Genomic DNA, 21,122 nt, shown 5'->3' with positions numbered 1-21,122 from the left:
AACAAGAGAGGCCACGATAGTGAGAGGCCCGTGCACCGCGATGAAGAGTGGCCCCCGCTTGCCACAACTAGAGAAAGCCCTCACACAGAAGCGAAGACCCAACACAGCCAAAAATAAATTAATTAATTAATTAATTAAAAAAAATAATAAGTACTTAAAAAAAAAATTTTTTTAAAAATCTTAAAAAAATAAATAGAAAAAACAAAGAAAAGGCATGGAGGGTGGGATAGAGATGCAAGAGGGAGGAGATACGGGGATATATGTATATGTATAGCTGGTTCACTTTGTTATAAAGTAGGAACTAACACATCATTGTAAAGAAATTATACTCCAATAAAGATGTTAAAAAAAAGAAAAGGCATGGAATATAGAGAGCATAAAATATAATGACAGAAATAAATTCAAACACATTAATAACCACAATAAATGCAACTGGATTAAATTCACAAGTTTAAAAAATAGATTCCCAGATTCCTTTTTAAAGGTAGCTATAGTTCATTCAGAAGAAATACACCTAAAACATAATGGTGTAGAAAAAATAGAACTTACAGAATCACAAAAAAAGCTATACCAGGCAAATACTAACTAAAAGAAATTTGGTATAGATGATAAAAGCAGACAAAGTAGGCTTTACAGCAAAAAGCAAGACATCAGAATAAAGAGGTCATTATCAAATGATAAAGGCAACAACTCACAACAAAAAAAAGTTCTAAATCTTTATGCATTCATATTCAAAATCTAAAAAGCAAAGTGACAGATTACAAGAAGAAAATTTAAATGTAGAATTATAATGGGTGATTTTAACACATCTTCATCTTAAAGAGATGTATTTAGCAGACAAAACAAAACTATAAAGGATATAGAAAATTTGAACAACACAATTAACAAATGATCTGATACTTTTTTTTCCCCCAAATTGTGGCAATCTAGTAATGGATTGAACTTACAACCATCAAAAAAAAAATAGAACTGAAAATATCAGAACGCATCCTATACGGCAAAAAAATAAGCATTTTTGTGAAACCTTTCCATTTGTTTATTCAGTGATGGTATAAAATGTCCTTCCTGCTGCGAGTTATAGTTCAAGTTGGAAAGTCTTCAGTCTAATGGATTCAACATCTTCACCCCAAAACTGGAGCATATACAATTCCTCTCAAGCACTCAAAAAAGTTACAAAATCTGATGATTTACTTGGCACACAAGGAGTCTCAACCAAACCCAGGGAATCAGTATCATGTCCTGAATGGTGATGACAGATGTCCCCCAAGAGCTATCTGACAGCTAGTTGGTTCCTGTGGCTCCATTCACTAACCCTAGTTCCCAGGAGTGATCTAAAACATGCCTCTGTCCCTTGCAAGTGTCAACTAACTTGGCTAGTTATTATTTGTGTCTAGCATGTACTCAAAAAACCTTTCGGTAGAATGAAAGAAATACAGTTGAGTGAAAGCACTTGGGCAATCTTCAGGAAGTTGAAACTAAACTAAGGTTAACTATTTTCAACCTTTTGAGATATTCCACCATAGAAAGAGTACTAGAAGAAATATACGCCCCCAAAAAAAGGGCAAAAAATTTTTGAGCTTTGCACAAGTGAAGTGGTATATGGGGGTTTGGGTGCATGGACATGGCGTGAACAGCACAGGAAGCCAGCCAGCAAGGAAGCTGCTAACCAGAAGGGACAATTCCAGAGGGGTTAATACTATCAGCCTTCTTTAAGCGTCTCATCTATCTGTGGAGAAAGCGACTTTTCCAAGACACACCTCTACCAGTTCAAGAGGACCAGAGGGCCTGTCTCTTCTCATCCTTCTCAACTGCCTTTTAGTTCACTGCAGGGTTTCCTGCCAAGGGGTGGGAACCCCAGCTGGGAGACAGGGATGGGCCAGGCAGGAAAGGACCTCTGTGTCATGTTACAGGGCTAGACAATCCGGCCCAAGGCAAGTTTGTTTGTTTAAGCCGAGCATTAACACTGTCGGATTTGGGGGATACAGAAGGTAAAACAGAAAAGGGAACGACTAGAAGTAGTGCATCCTTTAATGTGGTGACCACAGAGTGTCTGCCCTCAAATACTCATTTGAGAGATGAGTGAAAGCGTGGATAGAGAAAGTCAAAATGTTTAAGAGGTTAAAATTAACCATTTTAAAGTGTACAATCCAGTGGCATTTAGTACATTCACAATGTTGTGCAACCATCACCTCCATCCAGTTCCAAAACACTGTCATCACCCCAAAAGGAAACCCCAGTCAGTCTCCTTTCTCCCTCCCCCCGGTCCCTGAAAACCACTAAGCTGCTTTCTGTCTATGGATTTACCTATTTGAACATTTCCTATAAATGGACTCACACAATATGTCTGGCTTCTTTCACTTGGTGTATTTTCGAGGTTCGTCCATGGAGCATGTACCAGTGAGAAAGAATTTCTAAGACCGTGAAAGCAGAGCAGCAGGCAATTGAGGGTGGGGAGCAGGAGGGGTAAGGATAATTGCCATCGCTTAAGCCGGGGTGACTAAAAGGACAGTGGCACCGTTAACACAGCTGGGAAAGACAAAAGAAGGTACAGGTGGGGGCAAAGGTGACAAGTCTGTTCCTGGACAGTCTGAGTTTGAAGGGTGACCAGAAACCCACCCTGGAGGAGGCCACCAGGCGGCTGAAAGCACAGTCTGCAGCTGCAGAGAGAAACCCCAGCGACAGAGCCGAGGGGCACAGAGATGCAGCGTGTCACTGTCCTCCGAGGGGCACAGACACATCTGCAACCACGCCTGTCGTGGAGACACACGCACAAACTGCCCTGGCCTTTCCCAGAATGTGGCGCATGGTCCACTCACCAAACTTCAGAGCTGAACAATAACCATACGGCTCAGGACAGAGAAAACACTATCCTCCCTCTAGAGCAAAACCCACAAGAAAGTTTGTTCTGGCTTTGCTACAAAGGACCCATTCACGGAGACCCCAGCTCGAATTTTCTGATAAGCATCTCCTCTGCCACCTCTGCGCCCTGTGTGGCTGGTTCATCCCTCTCTGCTTCCAGAACGGTCCACCAGCGTCCGACCCTCCTCAGACTCTCAGTTTCATGCTTCGTTGAAAAGTTTAGTGTCAATATGCAGCCCCACCAGTCTGACTGCGACTCTGGAGGTAAAATACTATGATTGTGTCCCAAGTGAGCAATCCTTCTGAGTAATTTTAAGCTGTAAAGAAAGGGAGGGGCCAGCGCCCCACCCCTTCCTCACAGCCAGCCTGGGCCGCCAATGTCAGTGATCATTTCTCACCCCAAAGAGCTATTCGTGACCTGATGCCAGGTCCTTCACAAATCCATTTGAATGTGTGCAAAAGAATCCCTGCTCGCTTTCAACACATGTATTTACTTACGTATGTATAATTTACCTATTTATATAAAAACATACACGCATATAAAATTTATAAAATATACTTCAAAGTTGTTGTCTGTACCCTCAAGGTCAGGCTCAAGCTGGAAATTTTGAGAAAAGGAACCATTACGGCCTGCCTCCTGGCAAACTCGGACCAAAGGGAAAAGAGGGAAGAGTAAGTTATTAGAACGCATAACTGTACAGGTGAGATCACAACCAGAGGAGGGTCACCCACCGGGACAAACCTGCCCAGGTTCCCCCTCCTCCGCCGTGAAGCTCGGCACGGCTCCACGCTCTTATCTTCATCCCCCACTCACCCGGCGAGTCCCCGATGTCTCCCGAGGGCAGGCACTGCTACAGGCACCCCCAGTGACCTGGACAGAGCCCACAGAGTATTCACAAAGGGGACAGTGACGAGGGACGAAGAAATAGAACATGCAGCACTTTCACGGAAGTGGCGACATACACAGAATTTACCCAAATCCATAATGAGTCGGATCAGTAAACAGCTTGAGGGCAGCACCTGTGCTGCCATATTCACATCCTCCTCCCCCAGGGCCCAGTCAGGGCCTGAGTGAAGTGTGGGTGGAAGGGCAGATGGACGGATGACCAAGGACTGGCTGAATCAGGAAACAAACCCAAAGGAACCATGAAGTGCTAAGTGAGGCTGTTGGCAGGTAACACACTGGCTTTAGCCATCATCTTAAAGGCCTCACCAACAGTTTTTAACTTCATCAATAGGCAGGATATTTTCCAAGAGAACATTCAGCTTTAATCATATAATGGAAGTCAACAACAAAAGAGGATTTGCATTACTGTAGCAAATGAAAAAAAATACATATGCATTGTCTAGATCGCTTTGCTAGAACACATTCGCTCCTTAAAATTTAAAAGAAAGCTGTGTTTAAATCATACTGGCTACATCGTTCTGAATGGTGAAAAACAAACCATTTCCACTAAGATCAGGAATAATACAAGGTTGCCCACTCTCACCACTATTATTCAACATAGTTTTGGAAGTTTTAGCCACAGCAATCAAAGAAGAAAAAGAAATAAAATGAATCCAAATTGGAAAAGAAGTAAAACTTTCACTGTTTGCAGATGACATGATACTATACATAGGGAATCCTAAAGACTCTACCAGAAAACTACTAGAGGTAATCAATGAATTTGGTAAAGTAGCAGGATACAAAATTAATGCACAGAAATCTCTTGCATTCCTATACACTAATGATGAAAAATCTGAAAGAGAAATTAAGGAAACACTTCCATTTACCATTGCAACAAAAAGAATAAAATACCTAGGAATAAACCTACCTAAGGAGACAAAAGACCTGTATGCAGAAAATTTTAAGACACTGATGAAAGAAATTAAAGATGATACAAACAGATGGAGAGATATACCATGTTCTTGGATTGGAAGAATCAACATTGTGAAAATGATTATACTACCCAAAGCAACCTGCAGATTCAATGCAATCCCTATCAAACTACCAATGGCATTTTCCACAGAACTAGAACAAAAAATTTCACAATTTGTATGGAAACACAAAAGACCCCGAATAGCCAAAGCAATCTTGAGAAAGAAAAACGGAGCTGGAGGAATCAGGCGCCCGGACTTCAGACTATACTACAAAGCTACAGTAATCAAGACAGTTTGGTACTGGCACAAAAACAGAAATATAGATCAATGGAACAGGATAGAAAGCCCAGAGATAAACCCATGCACACATGGTCACCTTATCTTTGATAAAGGGGGAAAGAATACACAATGGAGAAAAGACAGCATCTTCAATAAGTGGTGCTGGGAAAACTAGACAGCTCCATGTAAAAGAATGAAATTACAACACTCCCTAACACAATGCACAAAAATAAACTCAAAATGGATTAAAGACCTAAAAGGCCAGACACTATAAAACAGAGGAAAACATAGGCAGACCACTCTATGACATAAATCACAGCAAGATCCTTTTTGACCCACCTCCTAGAGAAATGGAAAGAAAAACAAAAATAAACAAATGGGACCTAATGAAACTTAAAAGCTTTTGCACAGCAAAGGAAACCATAAAAAAGACAAAAAGACAACCCTCAGAATGGGAGAAAATATTTGCAAATGAAGCAACTGACAAAGGATTAATCTCCAAAATTTACAAGCAGATCATGCAGCTCAGTATCAAAAAAAAACAAACAACCCAATCCAAAAATGGGCAGAAGACCTAAATAGACATTTCTCCAAAGAAGATATACAGGTTGCCAACAAACACATGAAAGGATGCTCAACATCACTGAACACTAGAGAAATGCAAATCAAAACTGCCAACAAACACATGAAAGGATGCTCAACATCACTGATCATTAGAGAAATGCAAATCAAAACTACAATGAGGTATCACCTCACACAGGTGAGAATGGCCATCATCAAAAAATCTACAAACAATAAATGCTGGAGAGGGTGTGGAAAAAAGAGAACCCTCGGGCTTCCCTGGTGGTGCAGTGGTTAGGAGTCCACCTGCCAATGCAGGGGACACGGGTTTGAGCCCTGGTCTGGGAAGATCCCAGATGCCGCAGAGCGGCTGAGTCCGTGTGCCACAACTACTGATCCTGCGCTCTAGAGCCCGCGAGCCACAACGGCCGAGCCCACATGCTGCAACTACTGAGGCCCGCGTGCCTAGAGCCTGTGCTCCACAACAAGAAAGGCCACCGCAGTGAGAAGCCCATGCACCGCAACGAAGAGTAGCCTCCACTCGCCACAACTAGAGAAAGCCCGCGCACAGCAACAGAGACCCAACACAGCCAAAAATAAATAAATAAATAAATTTATTTTTTTTAAAAAGGAAACCCTCTTGCACTGTTGGTGGGAATGTAAATTGATACAGCCACTATGGAGAACAGTATGGAGGTTCCTTAAAAAAGTAAAAGTAGAACTACCATATGACCCAGAGATCCCACTACTGGGTATATACCCTGAGAAAACCATAATTCAAAAAGAGTCATGTACCACAATGTTCATTGCAGCTCTATTTACAATAGCCAGGACATGGAAGCAACTTAAGTGTCCATTGACAGATGAATGGATAAAGAAGATGTGGCAATATATACAATGGAATGTTACTCAGCCATAAAAAGAAACAAAATTGAGTTATTTGTAGTGAGGTGGATGGACCTAGAGTCTGTCATACAGAGTGAATTAAGTCAGAAAGAGGAAAACAAATACCATATGCTAACACATATATATGGAATCTAAAAAAAAAAAAAGGTTATGAAGAACCTAGGAACAGGATAGGAATAAAGACGCAGATGTAGAGAATGGACTTGAGGACATGGGGAGGGGGAAGAATAAGCTGGGATGAAGTGAGAGAGTGGCATGGACATATATACACTACCAAATGTAAAATAGATAGCTAGTGGGAAGCAGCCTCATAGCACAGGGAGATCAGCTCGGGGCTTTGTGACCACCTAGAGGGGTGGGATAGGGAGGGTGGGAGGGAGGGAGATGCAAGAGGGAAGAGATATGGGAACATATGTATGTGTATAACTGATTCACTTTGTTATAAAGCAGAAACTAACACATCATTGTAAAGCAATTATACTCCAATAAAGATGTTAAATAAATAAATAAATCATATTGGCTGAATGACAGACATAGGCAGCACACACCCATCATCTACTGACACAGGATAATGAACAAACGTAACGTATTTTCCAGCTCACTGGAAGAGAAGGCTCTCGAGAAAAATGCTACCACCTTATTTTGTATTCTAGTAATAATAAACCTCGCTTGGACCCATAAAGGGAATTAACGGCCAGCTCATTGGAATGGAAATTATAAAAAATAGCTTTAGAGCAGGGTTCAACAAGCTTTTTCCGTAAAGGGCCAGAGAGCAAATATTTCAGGCTTTGCAAGCAACACAACCTCTGTCACACCATCATCTTTGCTTTTTTAGGTGTATTTTCTGTGTGGTTTTTTTTTTTCCCCCAACAATGCTATGAAAAATGTAAAAACCATTCTTAGTTCCCAGGCCATTCAAACCGTTGCTGGCCGACCCCTGCCTTAGACCATGGTAAGAATAGGACACTTGCAGTCCCAAGTCCCTCACAATTCAACCCAAGGGGCAAATGCCCGTCCATGTCTGATTTACCTCCTTCAGTCTCTCCAGCTCGTTTTGGAGGGCCTGTTTGGATATTTCCACTTCAATCATCTGCTGTCGGAGAGTTTCATTCTCATCTTCAGCTTTAGCTCTCTTTTCCTCCACAGTTTCAAGTTCATGGTGCAACCTGACCGACACATCTTTGGCCACCTGCATCAACCCACAGAGACCATCATCAGGAAGGGAAGCTTTCTGTGTGCTAAGGGTACCTCCAAACAACTTCTGAGGCAGAGTCATTAAGGAATATTATATTACACCAAAGAGCAAAGATCCTGGCAATATTAACAAGCCTAGTTTTAAAGGAGGAAGGTATTAGTTTGAAACATGAAATCCACATTAAGGGAAAATATGACATTCGTCTGGATTAAAGGCCACTTTGCAAGGCCCTGCTCCTTCTAGAATATCAATATCCCAGGAGCACATGCTTTAAATGACAAGTTAAAAAGCATCACCATCATCATCAAAAAAATAAACATTTCTGTTCCCCCAAATAATACAAAACCTACCTGCTTAAAAAAAACAAATGAAGTAATTCTGTATGCAGTAGATGTTTCATGTAGTCAAGTTTTAAATTGTCTACTCTGGTGAAATATTTGAATGCTAAAGGCAGTTAAACATTTTTACTTTCTAAAAGGAAATAAGGAAGGAGATTTTTGTGAGAGAAATATAAATCACCTTTATATCACATTGAATGACATTTTGTTAGTGGTTTATAAATTTGATAGAGTTACAAAGATTCTTTTCCTGTTATCATAATGAAAGGCTAAATGAGATTTCCTAAGGACTCGTCCAATAAGGAGGACATTATACATAATTCATCTCTAGATTAATGATTTGATAATTGGGGCAGGAGAGAAGCCATGGTGGAGAGGACAAATGGAATAAAGTCTGGGATTTCTTCACCTCATTCCCACTTCCACCAATGATTCTCAAAGACACTTTAGACAATAAGTTATGATCCTATTTCTCTTTCAGTTAAATCACCACTACAAGTCTTACTTGGGTTATGGTACTTTCAGCTTTTCTGCATCCTAGAAACTTAAATAACCAAAAAAAAAAAAAAAAGTTAAGTGACTATGATCAACTTTTAAAAGTGGTCTTTGACTATAACTGAATTGATAATCAATCTTTAAAATATTCCAGATCTGTAGAAGGAGTTTCTGCACAATTTCTAAAGAACGGTCAGATCAATGGGCAGGTATTAATTCTTTTTTTATTGAACATCTATTACTATAATTTCTTTTCTTTTTTGGGGGGGGTTAAGATTCCAGTTCATATGAGGGATTTAAGTCTTGGTCCAAAGCCATATGGCTACACACACCTTATAAACCATCACGTGAATGAAGAATGTTTAAGCTGAATTCTGTTGAAAGAGAGAAACACTAACAGAGCATCGTGTAAGTGGCTTCTGAGGGTTGCGTTTCAGGTCTGCAACTGTACAGAAATGGTACCGAAACCTGTATCTCTAAGACACAATCTAGGCAAATCTGTGGAATTGTACAGAAACTCCCAGCGGCTCCTTTGGGGAAGGCATGTCCCATCCACCCGGCTCACTCACCTTTAAGTCCTGCTCCAGACTTCGGATGAGCTCGCCATCCACCTGCCCGGTCTCTGCCACCTTCAGGCTCTTCTGCTCAGCTTTCCTGAGGCGGTACTGCAGGATTCGGCAGTTTTTATTGGCGCGGTCCAGTTCCCGCCGAAGCTCCTGCAGCTGGTAAACATCTTCCTCTAAGTAACTGTCTCTCATCTCTTCCATTTCAGCACGGAGTTCATCCAACTCATCCTACACAAGCCAGACAGAGGAGATTGAGAAGCCAGGTCCATCAGAAAGGATGGAGTCGTCCATCCACCCCTGCTCTGCAATACTGTGAACTTTCTGCACAGTTACCTGTCAGCTTCTGGCCAAAACTGTGTGATACGACACAGGGGCTCTGGAAAATCTCACGCAAGACAATTATCACCAGATGTCTGTTCAGATCTTATGGATCCAGAAGCCAAAAACGAGCATGGATTATTCATTGCAGGCTCTCAGCATTTACCCTGCTCCCAATCTTTCCTTACATAATCATCACCATAAACGAAGTCATCTCTGCAGATAATTAAACCTTTAGATTCAAACCAAACGCTGACCTAAACCCGAGTCTCTAAGACACAATCTAGACAGTAAGACAGACACTACCTGCAAAGAACACAGACTTTAGTGGGGTCATAACTGTGAATTGTCTGGGAATTATAACATACCCGCAAATGTCCCTAAAATTCTGTCTTGACTCATGATTCTAAAGATAAAACCCGGAGATCAGCTCAGTGCTTTGTGACCACCCAGAGGGGTGGGATAGGGAGGATGGGAGGGAGATGCAAGAGGGAGGGGATATGAGGATATATGTATAGCTGATTCACTTTGTTATAAAGCAGAAACTAGCACACCATTGTAAAGCAATTATACTCCAATAAAGATGTTAAAAAAAATAAAACCTTGTGCGCTGTTTTTTTCCCATTCGCCTGCCCTGCATTTCCCATCTCCACTCCACTCTGGTGTCAACATGAAGACACGCGGGTACAGGAGAAACCCAGGAGTTATTCCTGGCTCCCTCCCCGCCGCATCCCAGGCCACAGCCAATGCAGTGCTGTCAGCTCAAAGTCCAAATACCTGACGCTCTCCCGCCTCCATCCCTCTCAAGGGAGCCACCGGTAAGACTTACACAGGTAAGCCCATCACCTGGGTGCCCGCTTCCCCTCTATAGCCCAGGCTCCACCCAGACTTACCCTTTTCATAAGTAACTCAGACCACCTCCCCCTACTCATACCCTCCAGGGGGCTCCGCATCACACAGAGAAAGTTCTTCCAGGTCCTCCCCAGTGCCTGCATGCTACCCCCTCCTTCCCTGCCACTCTGCTGCTTCCACAGGGTCCAGGCGGCTGGAGGCCTTTCACCTGTTATGGCCTCTCCTTCCTCCCCAGCTCTTTGCAGAGCTTAGTCACACGGTCACACAACTTGGAAGGCACACAATGCCACCCCTTGCCATCCCCCACACCCCCCAGTCTCTAGACCAGGCCCTGCCCCTCCCCGCCACCTCCTACCGCCGCCTAATGTTATCTGTGTTTCTTCCTATTCATCATCTGTCGCCCACGCAGGAAGGTAAGCGCCAGGAGGGCAGACACCTGGTGTCTCCCAGTGTCCAGGGCAGTGTGAGCCACACGGCAAGCCCTCAATAAATATTTGTGGAATGACTACCCATGAACCTCAGTCAACACCTAGGAAGACCAAATCCTAAACACGACCCAAACCAGACATCCCCGCACATGGCTTTGTTCCAGTCTTGCAGTCTGGTCCTAGAAAATTCTTCCCAAACCCATAGACACAGCTGCAGCATGTGATGAGATATAAATTCTATTATAAAGACTTCAACAAGGAGCAATTTGGAAGGCGGGAGATTAAGAAAAGCATTCTAGAACTGTCTTGATTAGTTTGATAATTGATGGCATAAATGCCTCCAGATTAGGGTACACTCGTTCATCTTTTTTTTTTTTTTTTTTTTTTTTTGCCACACCACGCAGCTTGTGGGATCTTAGTTCTCTGGTCGCTCGGCAGTGAACATTAGGAGTCCTAATCACTGGACCACCAGGGAATTCCCCATTCCCATTTGTTTTGTTCAATTAATACTGAGGCTCAAGGGAAAAACTCTCCCAAACGTGGACAACCTAACTTGTCAGCTCTCACCCTATTCAGTTTGTTCCTGGAGTCTGACCACCCTTGTTAATCCTGCATTTAGTCTTAAAACCAGGGATTTACTTACAATAAAGAACAAGAGCTTCCCAACACCAGAGCCTCAGGTAGACAAGAAATTGACTAGAAAGGAATCTCCTGAAGAGTATCTTACCCTGGGTAAGATTAGGTCCAAGAAGTGTAACAAACGAATTGGGAAGCTTTGTGGAAAAATACAGACTGGCGCCAACGGGGTGAAAACAATTGTCCAGCTAACCCCACCTGTGTGCAGCCATCACCTATATGGGAAAGGGCACAGATGTGGCACCTCATTCCCCCAAGCCCCAGTCTGTAGGTTCTCCCACTCTGTCCACACCACCTGACCAAGAGCATTACCTACTCAGTTGGCCATGACTCCAAGTGGAGCCTGCTTCAACGGACCACCAAGGAGAACAGATGTTAGAGAGGAAAGCTTTACCAACATCCCTAGTAGTCAAATGAATAAAATGTTTTTGTTCTCATCTGCTAAGTGTTCTTACAGAAATTCTGTACCAGTGATGACAGCCTCATTAAAAATATAAGATGTTCTAATGTGTCTTAAGAAAGGTAAATCTTAACGTTGAAAATGTTATCATGTATAAGCAAGTTTCAGTGCTGTTTTTTCCTTCGTGGAGATCTCTTCCTATCAATCTTATTCCTGGTAGGAAAATTTGTTGGCACTGGGAGTTACTGGGCCGAGCACAGAGGCCGGTCACTGGAACATCCATGAAGAGAATGGGCAGGCTGGGCTCTTCAGGTGCCTGGAGAACCCACCTATTTCAGGAAGGTCCTTTCAACCTGCAGCAAAGAGGTTGTTCCTGATGCCCGATCCCTGCACTGAGCCATGGAAGCTGTGCCCTTGACCCAACCCACGCTGGAGGAGACCAACCACCGGCTGCAAGCTTCAAAACAGGCCTGTGCATGCCATCCTCCCATAAAGAGTAGAGAGTTAGTCCCGAATCTTCAAAATCAAGGTCAAGCTTCACTCAGATCCCATCTGTGAATCTGATCTGACTTTGAGAAAAAGCCTCACCTCTACACACGTCTGAATACAGTTAAAATTGTTACACTGGGTAACTAATAAAAAATAGTTCAATACAGGCAATAATCACTATATGTATGTACACATACAAATATCCAGTGGTGTTGGGCATTCTGTTTATGGAAGGAACTGTTTATGATTGCTTTTCCTTCTAGAAAGCTTATCAAGTCATTAATGCCTGAAATGATCTATTATTCAAACACGAGTTTTAAAATGTGAGACATATGATACGACTTCCAGGTAAAAAATGTTCTCTGGTTTTCAGACTTCGTAATGGGGGTGGCATGGGGTTGGGGGAGGCCCTCATCGGCCCAATGTTAAATGCTGGCTATGTCCTACGGATGCCTACACCCCCGCTGCAGGCTGAAAAAGTCTGTTCCAGGGCTAGACGAACCCACACCTCCAGATCACCGAGTAGGCCAGATGTAAACAGCTAATATTTTTTGGCATAAGTAATCACTAACATTAGTTGTACTGAAAAGAAAATTAGGGAGAGACCATAATTGCATGTATTTGAATCATTGCTTTTGTAACTCATTTTATCTAAATTTGTAGAACAGAAGGCATCCTTTATTAAGCACTTTACCTTCATTACTAAGCCTGGGTTATTACTTCATAATAACCCTACCAGGGACACACGACCCCCATTTGACAGACAAGGAGGCCAAACCCAAGCTGGTAAACACATCCAAATCCTCTCGGCTAATAAACGGAAGCCCAGCTACAAACCCAGGCTGTCTGGTTCCACACACATGCTCTTTCCGGTAAGTGCTAGAAATTATCTGCAACAACCAGGACAAATGAAACAATAAGCTTTAAATCATATTTTTAAAAGTCTACCGTCGGTGTAAAATAATAAAAGCAAGCTAATGTTTAGACCTTGACATTGTCAATGTGCAGGTATACTTATTTTCACACTTTGTCCTCACGAAAGCATTGTAATATGCAGAAAAGGTATCAATACCCCCTTTTGTAAAATGAGGACATTGAAATTCTAAAAGTTTAAATGCTTCCCAACACTAGCCTGTAGCAGAGATGGGACGAGGCCAGGGTTTCAGCTCTTTTCATAGAGCCTTGAAAAAAGCAATTTTCAGGTTCAATGAAAAGAAGTTCTAAGAAAAGCGAATTATGAACCACGTAAGCTAGCAGCAGACATTTGAAAAACCAAAACTGTGATTATTCAGATTCGGGTCATGATGAGAGTGATTTTCAAACTAAGATTACATTAATTTTCTGACAGCATGCTCTAATTTAGAAAACATTAAAGAACCTTAAAGATGTCTGCCATTTAAATGCTTTAAAAAAAAAAAAACCAAGTCAAGCAGAAAATATGTTTCTGGCAGACAACATTTACACATAGTAAGTAAAAGTGGAAAATTGCTGTTGTTTTTTAATACAGATATTAAGAAAAAAAGTGCCCTTAAGTTTTATATTGAATTAACATCAGGTCTGTCAGATACTCAAATGTTAGATCATTATCACATTGAAAAGCTAATTTAGTTTTAACTAAATATACTTTTCAAATTTTGTATATAAAATGAAACCTTGATGTAGTGGGAAGTTCCCCAACTACTCCCCTTTGCCTGCAGATAACAAATCAAGCGTTATTTTACGTCTATTTGACACATATCAAATTCGAGAAATAATGAGGTACCATGTGTGCACTAGAATAAACCAAGATTAAAATTTCAACGAAAACCTCTTTGCAGATAGTTTTATCCACCAATATAAAAACCAAATCCACATGGTAAAAGCGGTGAAAACTCTTGATCATACCGACAATCTTATCAGATCTTAATCGCCTTTAAACAACCTGAAACCAATAACTAGTCCTATTTTAATCACCCCTCTCTAAATAGACCCATCTTAGACAGTGAGAGCAGTCAGCTGGCTACTGTTGCAATAATTCCCTCTTCTGGGAGTTACAGACCTTATCGTCTGTTGTAATATACAATGAATCCACCTCGCTTCCCTCCGAACAATGGAACTGTTCTCTGCAGAGTCCCAGCTGAGACTCAGAAGGCTCAGGGACCCTCCCATTGTTTACACGGCCCTGTGTTCCCTGGTCTACATGATCTTGCCACCTAAGGTGATTACAGCCGCTTTTTCGCAGGCTGAATAAAGAGTGGGTGTGGAAAGCAGAAGGTCAGGAAAGAATAGGGATACTGTCTGCTTTAACCTTCCAGAAGAAGGGAGGAGGGCCAGGGGCCGGGGAGGGAGGGAGGGGCTGAAGCGCTTTACGCTCAGAACTGTTTATTCTTGCCTCAATGTCCACCCCACACCCTCCCTTTCCAGGCGGCGCTGAGCATCTGGACCCGGAGCAGCCAGATTTAACCAAATCCTTTCAGACCTTGAAACTCCAAAGACTCCAAGTGAGACGCAGGGCGGTGAGGCTGGATCGGCGCTGATGCACTGCAACCTCTCGACCCAAATGGCCTCACCAGTGGTCTCCCTAAGAAATCACTCCTCTCCAAGAATCCAACAGTATCTGCTCTGTAGCTAGCGCTGACTTTTGTTTTAACCAGAAGTAATTCTTCTGAAGTAACTGAAAAGGCAGAGCAAACTCAGCAGCCCTTCCCCCACTGACCTTGCGGGCCCCGCAGGACACGGGCACTTTGGGGTACACTGTTTGAGGGCAGGGGGAATGGTGTCGTGCGAGCATCCCCAGTAACACGAGAAGCATTTTCAAAATAGGCCAATAAACTCAAAGTGATTAAACCCTCCTGAAAAGCCTGTGAAAACAGAGAACATAATTAATATGTTCACAATGAACTCTAGGGCTTGTCTGATTGTCTTGGAGCAATTGAGCAAAAACGCAGTGGCGGCGGGCAAGGAACACTCCAGCAGCGTTTCGTGGACGCCGTCATCACTAAGATGTGCCTGGGTCTGGTCTGAGAAAGAAGCAAATGTCTTTCGACAACTGAACTCAATCTCGCACCTTAATTCCTGAAGCCTTCCGAATACATGCGAGTTCATCAGCGGTCAAGGACCAAGAGTGCTTTTCCGACTGTGCTTTCACACAAAAAGCCAGCTACCTGGATTGAGTAATTATGCACTTCTCATCTAGTCACCATGGTGCCCTGTGATGACAGTAGGGAAGCAGGGTCAGGGATGGCCCCGTACAGCTCCACACAACAGAAGGGGGCACTTCTCTGTTGACAGTTGATTTTTAAGAAAATACAGCAGGCTGGTAAAAACCAAGAGAATTCCCCTCGAATTTCCTGATCAGTAACACATCCTCCTACAGTTTTGAGGCCTTAGTTTTCTGCTTGGATTACTCTTAGGTCATTCTAGCTCAGAAACTGTCTTATACAGTAATGGCGACAGAACTGACTCAGGAAAGCTTGTAATACTTGTGGTCACCATCCTCCAGAATATACCAAAGTAAAATTTCTGGGTGGAGTCTCCCTTCTAATCGCGAGAGTTCTGTGCAGCATTCCCTAAGAAAGCAGTAGGTCAAGGACTCGCTTTTATCTACCATCAAAAAAAGTACCAGTGAGAACAAGAGCAACAAAAAGAGACGTTTGGGCTTATAATGCACACGCTCTAAACCTCACGTGCAAAGGCAGGCCTACAGCAAAAGTCATTGCCCATGAGGTCACTGATGCTCCCAGCCCCATTTTGCACAAGTGGGCGGGCTCGCTGACCTTTAGAAAAGTCTAGCAGGGTTGTTGTCTTTCTTTCCCACATTGAACTACTGTCATTTAAGCTTCTGAATAGCCAGTCATGTAACTCACACATGTGTTTGTGATCATTCTTCTGACTTCCTAGCCTCCGCAGACCTCCTCTATCTCCGCTTCTCTTCTGCTGCCAGAGGAAAGGCTGGGAGATGGATTCAGGCATCGTAAATGGTCGGCCATGACCTTTCTCCACAGGAAATGGCAACTGACATTTCCCACAAATTAAACATTGCCAGTGGGGTTTATGGGACCATTTGTCCACAGGCTAGTGGAGAGGTGTTCTTGGTGGCCCTTTCACCTAAAAAGAGGGCCCCTAGGAAAGCTAAACACTGGGAACATTTTGAGCTAATAAAAAACTCTAAGGCAAGCGTGTGCTCAGAAAAGGAGCCTTCATGGAAATAGGGTTGCAGCCTGGAGCAGGGAAAGAACAGAGGTCTGGGGGCAGGGAAAATACAAGCTGCATCGCTTACTAGCTGGATGACCTTGGGCAAGTCACTAAGTTTTCTCAGCTCTCAGCATCCTCGTCTGTGAAACTGGGGTTATGATAAATATAACAATGATACCCTATGTTGCCGTGAGATTCACTGAAATATCAAATACATCAGATTAGGTGGCAGGGTCAGACACCTATTTCCTTCACTGAGAATCTAACATGAAAAAATAAAGCAAATAACCAGTCATCTAGGAATGAACCCCGAAATGACTGCCTACCTTAAGAGCAAAGATGTAATGAGAAACATCTTTTCTTCAAAAAAAATTTTAAAAACCTTAATTTTCTGTTACTTAGCTGTCATGATTTGGATAAACATCATTCAATCAGAAACGCTGTGGGTCAGGGATTAGGCTAAGAGCTGAGGCTACAAAATTCAATAAGATGATCTTCCTTGTCCTCAGGGAGCTTACTTCCAGGGCAGATTTACGAAAGTGCTGATTTCACAACAGAGTCACACACGATACCGTGGCTCTTTCTCTTCCACACCTGTGAATTTCACTCTGTTGTCTATTACATAAGAGTCGGTGACAGGGACTTCCCTGGTGGCACAATGGTTAAGAATCTGCCTGTCAATGCAGGGGACACGGGTTTGTGCCCTGGTCCGGGAAGATCCCACATGCCGCGGAGCAACTAAGCCGGTGAACCACAACTACTGAGCCTGCGCTCTAGAGCCCCCGAGCCACAACTACTGAGCCTGCACGCCACAACTACTGAGCCCATGTGCCTAGAGCCCGTGCTCAACAAGAGAAGCCACTGCAATAAGAAGCCCAAGCGCCACAGCGAAGAGTAGCCCCCGCTCGCCGCAACTAGAGAAAGCCCCCGCGCAGCAACGAAGACCCAACGCAGCCAAAAATAAATAAATAAATGAATTAAAAAAAAAAAAAAAAGCAAATGTACTATTTGAAACGTCTCACTCCAAGTCTCCATCTGTTCTCTTTCCCCACCACTCTCCTCCTCTGCCTCTTTGAACAGGATAAAATAACCACTGGGCTCAATGGGTTAGAGCAGCTTCTGCAGCCGGGGTTTAGGAATACTCAGCAGTTCACTGCTCTGATCCCAGTTTGAACTGCACACTTCACCACCAAGCAACTTAAAAGCTCACATCCTTGGTCCCACCAGCCAACACTTGGTCTCCATCAGGGACCGTCAGCATTTGCTGAGAACACAGGGCGAATCACAAAACCCACTGAATAAAGGAGGTTTCGGAGGAAACATATTTAACTGTCTTAACAGAAACAGGAGATTTACACCGGTGGAGCTATTTACCAACCTACGTATCACAATAAATTAAAACAATTGCTTTCAGGACAGCCCTCCTTACTTTCAGGTGACCTGCCCACACCCCCAACACTGCCTAAATCCTCTTTCCTGCAGCGCCAGCCCTCCTCCTCCTGGAAAAGATGGAGTCAGACTTGTGCCCCAAAGCTCACAGGACCCAGTAGCCCCTTAGAGTGGGCCCCGCCGCCAAGTGCTCAGATAGGACGCAGAGGCTGCGATTCCCTCGAAAGTGCCCCGGCGTAAGCAGGGCATCAAGTGGCCTCTCCTGACACGGAAAGCCCAGCTGGTGGACGCTTACAAAGGACTGGCCAGCAGCACACAGTGGTCCCTCCACTCAGGCCGCACTCAAGAGACTCCTGAACTGCAGGTTTATCACTCACTGAAAACGCCGAGGCCCTCTGTCTGCTCTGTGAGCCCCGGGGGAGACACGGAGGGCGCCCGGCTTTCTGTAACTGGGAGAAGCGGCAGGCGAGTCTGCAGCCTGGGCCACCACACCCTCCGAACGCCACTCTCCTCCCACGGAGCCCAGCCCAGAGCCCTTCGGCTGGGGAAAACCCGCTCCCACAGGCTAGGGGTCTGGGGGTCGGCTACACATCCAAAAAGTGATCAGAGCCGACACTCTATAATCAACGCAGCATCAACAGGGGCAGAGGCATCCGCGGAAAGCAGCAAGACTTCTAGAAACAAGCTAAGTGGGTTGAGAAGCAGCCCGGACCCACAGGTCTTGCTGCTCCTTCCAGAAGTTTTGGCTCCAGTTCCCAGCGCCCGGTGTGTGCGGGGGGCAGCAAAGTGAATGGCAGGAGAAAGCGGAAGGCGGGGCTCGCGGGTTCCAGCCCGCACCCAGACGTGGGGTCGCCTCCGGCCCACCGGCGGCGGGGCGGGCTGCGCACCTTGAGATAGTCGTTCTCCGAGCGCAGCTCCTCCATCTCCCGCAGCAGCTCCTCCTCCTCCGCCGCCGGTACCAGCCGGGGCTGCTCGCCCAGGCCGTGCTCCTTGGGGTTCCCGGGGACCGTTCGCTCCGGCGGAGCGCACCCCCCGGCATCCTCCGCCACGCCGGGCCCCGGGGACCCCGCGGGGACCCCGCTCGGGCTGCTCCGACCCCCAAGGCAGGCGGCGGGGGGCGCGGCGAGGAGCACGGGGGGCTCGGGGCTGCCCGGCGGCGCCCCCCGAGCCGCGGGGCTCGTCGTGGGGGCTCCCCGCAGGGGTTCCCGGTCGCTGGAGCCCGTGCCGGACTCGGCGTCGCTGCTGGCGGCGGGGATCAGGCGCTGCTCGTCGGACAGGGGGTCGGAGGGACAATCAGAGAGGTCGGAGCTGCTGTCGGTGTGGCTGATGCGCGAGCCGGGAGCCGGGGAGCCGGCCGCGGAGGTCACGGCGAGGATCACGGCGGGGACCGGGACGATGGGGACCCGGGGCCCGGAGGCGCGGGCGGGGACCACCCCGGAGCCGCGTTTGGCTTTGCGGCCCTTGGCAGCGGCGGGCGGCGGCTCGGCCCCGGGCGGCGGCTTCCCGACCCGGGGCAGCGGCTCGGCGGGCGCCGCGCGCGCCGCCCTCCTGGGGCCCGGAGCGGCCTTGGCGCCGCCCGCTGCTCTGGCCCCGGCGCCCGGCGGCGGCTTGTCCTTCGCGCCGGGGGCGCCGCCGCTGCGCCGGGAGAGGCGGCCGGGCGCGGCCGGGGGCCCCGGCGAGGGCGGCGCCTTGCCCGCGAGGCTGGGCGAGCGCGGAGCGGCGGGCGCCGGGGCTCGGCCCGAGGAAGGGGCGGCCGGGGCCGGGCCGGGGGCCGCGGGCCGGCCGTGCAGGTCCTTGAGAAATGGCCTGGCGGGCGAGGGCGCGCGGTGCAGCCGCCTCCGCTCGGCCAGCGGGTGGAGGTGGTGGTGGCGGTGGTGCTGGCCGGGCGGCTGCGGCTTCGCATCCGGGGCGCCGCCGGCCGCGGGGCCATTCAGCGTCTCCATGGCCGGGGCCCGGGCCGCGAGCAGCAGCTCAGGCGGCGGATGCTCCGGGCGGCGGCGGCGTGCAGCCTCCCCGCGCGCCCGCTCATCACTGTCCGCCAGCCCCGCCCGGTGTGCGCCCCGCACTCCCGCGCCGCCGCCGTCCCCCGCACCCCGGCCCCGAGGATCCCCGCGGGGCTCGCGGCCTCCGTCTCCCGGCTCTCCTCCGGCTGAGGTCACCAGAGCTCGCGTTCTCCGGGCGCGGCGGCGCGGCGGCTCCCTGCCGCTCGCATCCCCTGCGCGCGGCGCGCCGGGCTCGCACACCCGCCCTCGTCCAGCGGCAGCGGCGCTGGCGGCGCGCTCCCCGCTCCCGCGCCCCGCTCCCCGCCCAGCCCGCTCCCCGCAGCACCGCCCGCTCGGGCCCGCGCCCCCCTCCCAGCGCGGGCCCGCCGCCCGGTGCGCATGTCCCGCCTCCCGCCAGCCGGCGCCGCGATGGGGGCGGGGCTGCGCTCCCGGACTGCGCGCCGGCTGTGGCCCCCGGCCCTCTCCGCCCTGGGACCCTCGTGCTTTTCGAGGCCGGGGAGGCAGTACGGGAGCTGGGGAGGGAGGGGGAAGGGGCAGAGGTGAATTGGGGGGCGGGCGCTGCCCCCCGGTGTGGCGGGAAGCTGGAGGTCCGGGAGGGTGGCTGGGCCCCTCTGCGGGGTGCACCCTCGGGGCGCCGGCGTCCCCTCCGCGGAACAACGCCCCCCTACAGGCCCCCGCATCCAGGCCAGCCTCCCAGGGCCCCTTAGTTCCGCCCCGCCGTCCTCTCCCTCAGGGCCGAAGTCTCCACCCTCCTTTAAGGAGTGCTGGGACCCGACGCAGCTACCTATCGGGTCCAAAGGCGCACGGGGCTCCAGAGTTGGCACCCCCGTGGCCTCTGGAGCTCAGAGGAGAAGCCGCTGTCGGAGTAGGAGAAGCATCTCGCCAAGCTTGGCGTCAGAAAGCGAACTCACATTTAGTGTCGGCTGCGAGCCAGGCCCTGTTAAGACACTCCAGCAGCTCGGGCAGCGGCATTGTTTCATTTCATCCTCATAACAAACCCGACTACGAATTACTCCTGTCTTCTTGAAGGATGAGGACATGAGTGCGGGAGGTGAAGTCAGTGCCGCAGCCAGTGCACGCTGGCTGGGACTCATACCCGAGTCTGTGCAGTGTTCAGTCCTACATGTCGTCCCCTCGGAGAACCCGGAGCTTGAGCGCCGCTTCGACCACTGGAGATTCTAACGTGGCTCACTGACCTTTTCAAGCCTCTGTTCCCGCCTCTGTATAATTAGAAAATACCTCCACCTGATTGTGGGGCGTGAATCAGCAAGGATGAGAAAACACTGTGTAAGCTGTAAAGTGCTGTTCTATATCACTGAGTGCAGCTTTTGTCCCAGGTGTTGGATTGTAATAGAAAAGAACCTTCGTGTCCTAT

The 21,122-nt window shown here is 47.4% G+C and overlaps 1 protein-coding gene across 4 annotated transcripts in view; it reads right to left on the bottom strand.

Annotated features, from left to right (window-relative positions):
• MTCL1 (microtubule crosslinking factor 1) overlaps positions 1 to 20,905 on the bottom strand; it is a 125,181-nt gene extending 104,276 nt beyond the window's left edge. For 3 of the 4 annotated variants that reach the window (XM_061168970.1, XM_061168972.1, XM_061168973.1), the window contains exons 1-3: positions 18,632 to 19,989; positions 9,063 to 9,287; positions 7,496 to 7,654 (exon numbers count right to left, since the gene is read on the bottom strand). In XM_061168970.1, coding sequence (XP_061024953.1) covers positions 7,496 to 7,654; positions 9,063 to 9,287; positions 18,632 to 19,687 — 1,440 coding nt within the window. In that variant the 5' untranslated portion in view covers positions 19,688 to 19,989. Of the gene's footprint in view, positions 1 to 7,495; positions 7,655 to 9,062; positions 9,288 to 18,631; positions 19,990 to 20,658 lie in introns of those variants that run through there. The other variant, XM_061168971.1, reaches the window with a different exon arrangement.
• Between the last annotated feature and the right edge of the window lie 217 nt (positions 20,906 to 21,122).

The sequence above is a fragment of the Eubalaena glacialis genome, chromosome 15 (assembly GCF_028564815.1).
Source record: "Eubalaena glacialis isolate mEubGla1 chromosome 15, mEubGla1.1.hap2.+ XY, whole genome shotgun sequence".
In the NCBI taxonomy this organism is placed as follows: domain Eukaryota; kingdom Metazoa; phylum Chordata; class Mammalia; order Artiodactyla; family Balaenidae; genus Eubalaena; species Eubalaena glacialis.
The sequence above is the reverse complement of the archived record's forward strand: the minus strand, read 5'-3'. Positions and strand labels throughout refer to the sequence as shown.